Genomic DNA, 6,249 nt, shown 5'->3' on the forward strand with positions numbered 1-6,249 from the left:
ATAAAGTAAAGAATTCTATTTATTCTGTTCAAGTGTAATTTCTCAAGGGTGAAAAATACATGAAAAATACCTTTTTATAGGATTTACAAGTCATCCTTTTACCACCTATAACAATATGTTAGTACATTATTTAATTAATACAATTAGACACATCACGTTAAGAATAGATTAAGAGAAACATCCACAATTAAATAGATTTGTAACATAAAAAGATATTTCTATTTCTATATATACACATACTTATGAAATTTAATTAAGGGAAAAACGATAAATATAAATTCGAACTATCGTAAATAATATGTAAATACCATGTGTCACATTTTTGAGACATTGATGCCCTTGCCGTCCAAAAACTAGAGCATATATGTCAATCACTCTAAAGAAAGACTAATAGGGACACGTGACACAATCTTATTTGTCTATTCGATATTTAATAAATTTTAAATCGATCGATAAAATTATGACACATCTATATCCGGTAGTACAAAAACACAAGTATCTCAAAAATATAACATTTGCACACTATTTATGATATTCGCACCATAAAAAACCCTAAAAGGAGTGTTGTGCCGCATGCGTTTCGTTCGTGCTCTCAATACGTGCGCATTTTCCCTTTGCCGCCGCGTAATCTCCAAGCATTTCCTCCACTGTTCACTCCTTAAACCCTACATTGGAGCTCATCAATTTTCCGTTTCCGGTACAATGGCCGCCGTCGCCGACGAAGACTCACTTCGCAGAGCACTTGCCCAGAAACAATCGAGTATCGACGTCCAGGGAGGGACTGTTCGCCAATTGAAGTCGTCAGGTGCTGCTAAGCTGGATATCGAAGCTGCCGTTCAAGCTTTGAATGCTTTGAAGCTTGAGAAAGCATCAATAGAGAGCCAGCTTCAAGTTGCTCTTGCTGGTGCTGCCGGTGGCGGTTCGTCGTCTGCAAGCAGAGATGCGTTTCGTCAGGCTGTTGTTAATACTCTCGAACGACGGTTGTTTTATATTCCGTCTTTCAAAATATATCGAGGTGTTGCTGGCCTCTATGATTACGGTCCCCCTGGCTGTTCTGTGAAGTCAAATGTACTCTCTTTCTGGCGTCAGGTCAGCTTCCATTTTCATTAAGCTCCCTGCTAGTGCTTCACTATGTTTTTAAATCAATTAGTTTTGGCAGGTTAGTGAATCACCTATATTGATAACCGTGGTGTCCGGCTCCATTAATTTCATGAGAAACCTGCTACCACACACCCGCAACACTTACCAAGTGACTCTGTTCATCAAGGCTAGGAGAAATGTGAAGAAATCACTTAGTATTTTTCTTTGTCTTGTGAATCATTTGTATAGGAAGATAAAGGATGTTTAGGACTTCTATTTATGTTTTTGAAAATGTTCTTACAATACATTGACTTCCAATTAGAATGCTTATATTCAACGCAGTAAGAACTGGAGGATTTGCAGTTTGATTGTCCCCAACAATTCGATTAGTTATTTCCTTGTTTATTTCTTATGTATGCCTTGATCAATATTTAGAAATGAGCTCAAACAATATGACTTAAGCATAATTTATTAAGGATCTTAGGGGTGCCTGATACCTTCCCACCAAACAGTCATACTTATTTAGAATCGCTAGGTTCAAGGCCAGTTGAATCAAATATATTCAATGGGGTTTGTTTTATAAAGCTTAATCAACTATCTCATAATAATTAGATCAGGTGATCTAACACACTATAAAAGGAAGAAATGTTTTTGGGAAATTTAGTGAAGCAAATTGAAAGGGGTTAGAGTCAGAGATACATACATGACAAAAAGACGGTAAACAGTTACATCTACCTTAAACTGGTAATCGACTTCCAGCTTAAGTTTGGAGCAGTTAGGCTTTGCATTCACATTCTTATGTTTTTTTTACTTTGGTTTTCTTGTCATTTTCCAGCATTTTGTTTTGGAGGAGAACATGTTGGAAGTTGACTGTCCATGTGTGACCCCTGAGGTTGTCCTAAAGGCATCAGGTCACGTTGAGAAGTTCACTGATCTTATGGTCAAGGACGAGAAGACTGGAACATGTTACCGTGCTGATCATTTGCTCAAGGATTTTTGTAAAGAAAAACTTGAGAAGGACTTCAGCCTGTCTGCGGAAAAGGCCGCAGAATTGAAGCACATTCTTGCTGTCTTGGATGATCTCTCTGCTGAGCAGCTTGGTGCCAAGATAAAGGAATATGGTATAACTGCACCTGATACGAAGAATCCACTTTCTGATCCTTATCCATTCAATTTAATGTTTCAGACATCCATTGGTCCATCTGGTGTGAGCCCAGGGTGAGAATCATGTTTCTGATTCTATCAGTTTAGTGAACTTATTAAAAAAGTCTATTGCCTCAGTGAAACATCTGGTATGGTAGAGTTAATGTTCCAATATTTTTCATTCCAGTTCACCTTTTATGCCAGATTAAACTTCCCCCTTTTTCCTACTCAACAAAGTTCCATTTGAACTTAAGAGTGTCATATTGTAGGAGGTCTCTGGGAACTCCCTATGCTGGTCATTATATGCTTATTGCTCTTATGAAGCTTGTCTCTCTTAAGTGCTACTGTTTTCTTTCGCTGCAGGTATATGCGTCCTGAAACAGCACAAGGTATATTTGTAAATTTTAGAGATTTATACTATTATAATGGAAACAAGCTTCCTTTTGCTGCTGCTCAAATTGGTCAGGCTTTTAGAAATGAGGTCACAAGCCTTACTTTTCTTTTGTGAATTACAGTATCTTTCTGCACTTCCTTTGTGCCTATTTTTCTGGATTTGGTTATGCTATGTGTGTTGGTAATCTTTAGAACCAAATTGAGCTAGTTAAGACTCTTTTTGACATCAGATATGCACATTATTTTTGCAAAAGAAAGTAAGCAGTAATTAATTTTTGTAGAATTTGTCTGTACAGATATCTCCCCGACAAGGTCTTCTTAGAGTCCGTGAGTTCACTCTGGCAGAAATCGAACATTTTGTTGATCCCCAGGACAAATCTCATCCAAAATTTTCAGATGTTGCAAAATTGGAGTTTCTAATGTTTCCTAGAGATGACCAAGTGTCTGGACAGTGTGCAAAGAAACTACAGCTTGGTGAAGCTGTTTCTCGAGTGAGTTTCCTTTTTGTCCTGACTCTTTCCTCTTTCTTGCCCTTGTATATGCAAGCCATAACATCACTATCTGAATCCATTTTGGGCAGGGAACTGTCAATAATGAAACACTTGGGTACTTTATCGGGAGAGTCTATCTTTTCCTAACACGACTTGGAATTGACAAAGACCGTATGCGTTTCCGTCAGCATCTTGCAAATGAGATGGCTCACTATGCTGCAGATTGTTGGGATGCTGAAATTGAGAGTTCTTACGGTTGGATTGAATGTGTTGGTATTGCTGATAGATCTGCATATGATTTACGTGCCCATTCGGTAAAAGTTTAACCCGTGTTTTATCTTATTTTGATTTATTTTTGGATAGTTGTGGTTGACCTGTGAATGTTTTGTGAATCGAAGAACTTTTGTCTGGGAAACACCCTCAAACCATGTCTGAAATATTAGTATTAGCATTTTGCAAGGCTTTAAAGAACTTCTAAAATAATGTTCTTGGAGAATATTTTCCAAGATTCTAAATAAGGTGCCTCAAATTAAATCACCGTAGGTCCTTCTGTAAAGAATTTATTTGGCAGAACTCATCGTAAGGGAAATAAGCAGCGGTTTGTGCTTCTTAAACTTAACATGATGAACGTCTAAAGACATTATCCAGCTTTGGGATGAGGATGGCGAGCAAGGAACTATTGGTAATGCTTTTGCATTGTCTAAAGTGGTCATTTTTTAATCCAACAAGTGCCTTGAATACTTGACTGAATGTCTTCATAAGCTTAACATAGAAGCACCTTTGAGAAATCAGTTTTGTCATTGATGGGGTGTTGTAGATGGGTTTTGAATAACTTGTGAATTTTAGAGTCCTTCTAACCCATTTTTTATGCAGATTCTCAGCTCTCTGTATTTTATTCTTTTTCATCTTTGTATATGTACTCTACCAACTTTTTGATTCCTTAATGTGTCTTCCAATTTGCATCACTCTTTACTGACAAAACTGATGTTATGTATACCATATGTGTTTTCCATTTTGAACGAAAAGCATCAGTGATGACATTTATGACTTGGACCTTTTTAGAAATTCATTACAATGTCACTGATCAAAAAATGAATTCTGAATGTCAGCATATAATTTAACTTCTTAAAGTATTTTTCTCCTTGGTGATCTGGATATTATCTTGCATGTGCTGATAACATGTTGATCATTTTTGGGTGACAGGAAAAAAGTTCTGTTGCTCTTGTGGCTCAAGAGAAATTCTCCGAACCAAGAGAAGTAGAGGTAGCTGTTTATTTAAGCTAATTTTCTTTCATGAATACAATTGGTGTTCATTTTGGTGACCATCTGATTATAATTGTTTGTGTAACATCAGAAACTGGTCATAACACCAATCAAGAAGGAGCTTGGACTGGCATTCAAGGGGAACCAAAAAATGGTGACCGAAGCCTTGGAGGTGTGCATTCATCCCCTCAACCTATTTTAATTGAAGTCAAGCATCTGCCGTGTTTACCTCATTGAAGCATTTCATGATTGCATTGCTTTGTTGAAATGAAACTGGCAACCATGCTGATTGCAGCGGTGTATTCTTTTTATACTTTCTGCTAGTCTCCTAATAATAACGTTTTTAATCGGAAATTCAACATTCAATTGATTTCTGTTCAATCTTTCACCCCGATGATCCTTTTGATGAGTGTTTGGGGAAAAGAAGGAAGAGTTCCAAAGGTTGATGTCTTCTTTTATAGGAATTATTGCAAGCAAGATTACCAGTTGGCTTCTAAATCAACCTGACTGTTTTAGCTACTAACACATATATCCATAGGAAAGGAATAAGTTCTTCGAATTTTGATGAATGATTTCACTAGCTTAAGAGCCAAAATTGTTTGTGAATCCTTGACCCAAGAACCTCTCTTAATCAGCAATTGGGGTAAAAAAATAGCCTCCAGACGAACTCTCTGTTATTGTTGTACTATCTAGCTGCTGAGGCTAGTTTGCTTTTAAAATTTTGCATTTAAGGCCTATGGATGGTTGAAGAATGACAGCTGCTTTGACAAGACACTGCTATGTTTTGGATATAGATAAAATTATAACAATGGCATTATAATGGTAGTGTACACTGTACAGCTGTCAACCCAAATTCAACCTTGAGAAGTCCTCAATCTCTAACTAAACTAGAGTATCAACTTATTGTCCATTCTTGAATAAATTTTCTTGAATGCTTACTCTGTTTCATTAAGAATACTTGCAATAAGTTTTATGAGCTAGAAAAAGACGGTAAATAAGAAATAAAGACTCCACAACAATTATGCCTTAGTTCCAAGCGAGCTGGGGTCAGTCGGTCAGCTCTATGAATTCTCACCGACTCCATTTCAGCTCAACTCATGTTATTGTATTTTAAGGTAATTTTGGCTTAACTTTTAGGCTGCTAATAGAAGACAGACTATCGATCTTTTTCCTCCAGTATTTGAAGAGCTATATTTGAAAAGAAAGTAATGCTAAGTTGTTTTGCTTGCCTTTGTTTATGTCAGGCAATGGAAGAAAAGGTGGCTATGGAGATGAAGGCTGATCTGGAATCCAAGGGGGAGGTGGAGTTTCATGTATGTACCCTCGGGAAGAATGTCTCCATTAAGAAAAACATGGTCTCTATTTCCAAGGAAATAAAAAAAGAGCACCAGAGAGTGTTTACACCTTCTGTGATTGAGCCCTCGTTTGGAATCGGGCGGATAATATATTGTCTTTATGAGCATTCATTCTACACAAGGCCAAGTAAAGCTGGGGACGAGCAGCTAAATGTCTTCAGCTTCCCACCCCTTGTGGCTCCCATCAAATGCACTGTTTTTCCACTGGTTCAGAATCAAAAGTATGAAGAAGTAGCCAAGTTACTCTCAAAGTCTTTGACTGCTGCTGGAATCTCACATAAGATTGATATAACAGGTGTGTGCTACTGAGAGTATTTAAACTGATTCCTTTCTGTGATGAGAAAATGGATTCTTGAGAAGAGGAGTGAGACCATTGTTAGTTTTAGTCCCTATATGATACTCTGCCTTTCATTGTGCCCTGATGTACTTGTTCCTTACCCCTTATAGTAGACATGAACGCTACTTGCATTCAGTACATACTCGGTTGTCAAACTCTACCTTAATTCCCTCCCCCCCCTCCCCCC

The 6,249-nt window shown here is 37.5% G+C and overlaps 1 protein-coding gene across 1 annotated transcript in view; it reads left to right on the top strand.

The window, feature by feature from the left end:
- The first annotated feature begins 539 nt into the window (after positions 1 to 539).
- LOC107004644 (glycine--tRNA ligase, mitochondrial 1-like) overlaps positions 540 to 6,249 on the top strand; it is a 7,140-nt gene continuing 1,430 nt past the window's right edge. Inside the window, exons 1-8 of the mRNA XM_015202925.2 lie at positions 540 to 1,089; positions 1,916 to 2,298; positions 2,587 to 2,704; positions 2,913 to 3,107; positions 3,197 to 3,421; positions 4,311 to 4,370; positions 4,462 to 4,542; positions 5,615 to 6,020. Coding sequence (XP_015058411.1) covers positions 574 to 1,089; positions 1,916 to 2,298; positions 2,587 to 2,704; positions 2,913 to 3,107; positions 3,197 to 3,421; positions 4,311 to 4,370; positions 4,462 to 4,542; positions 5,615 to 6,020 — 1,984 coding nt within the window. The 5' untranslated portion in view covers positions 540 to 573. The remainder of the gene's footprint in view (positions 1,090 to 1,915; positions 2,299 to 2,586; positions 2,705 to 2,912; positions 3,108 to 3,196; positions 3,422 to 4,310; positions 4,371 to 4,461; positions 4,543 to 5,614; positions 6,021 to 6,249) is intronic.

Source organism: Solanum pennellii, chromosome 11 (genome assembly GCF_001406875.1).
Source record: "Solanum pennellii chromosome 11, SPENNV200".
NCBI classification, from domain to species: Eukaryota; Viridiplantae; Streptophyta; class Magnoliopsida; order Solanales; family Solanaceae; genus Solanum; species Solanum pennellii.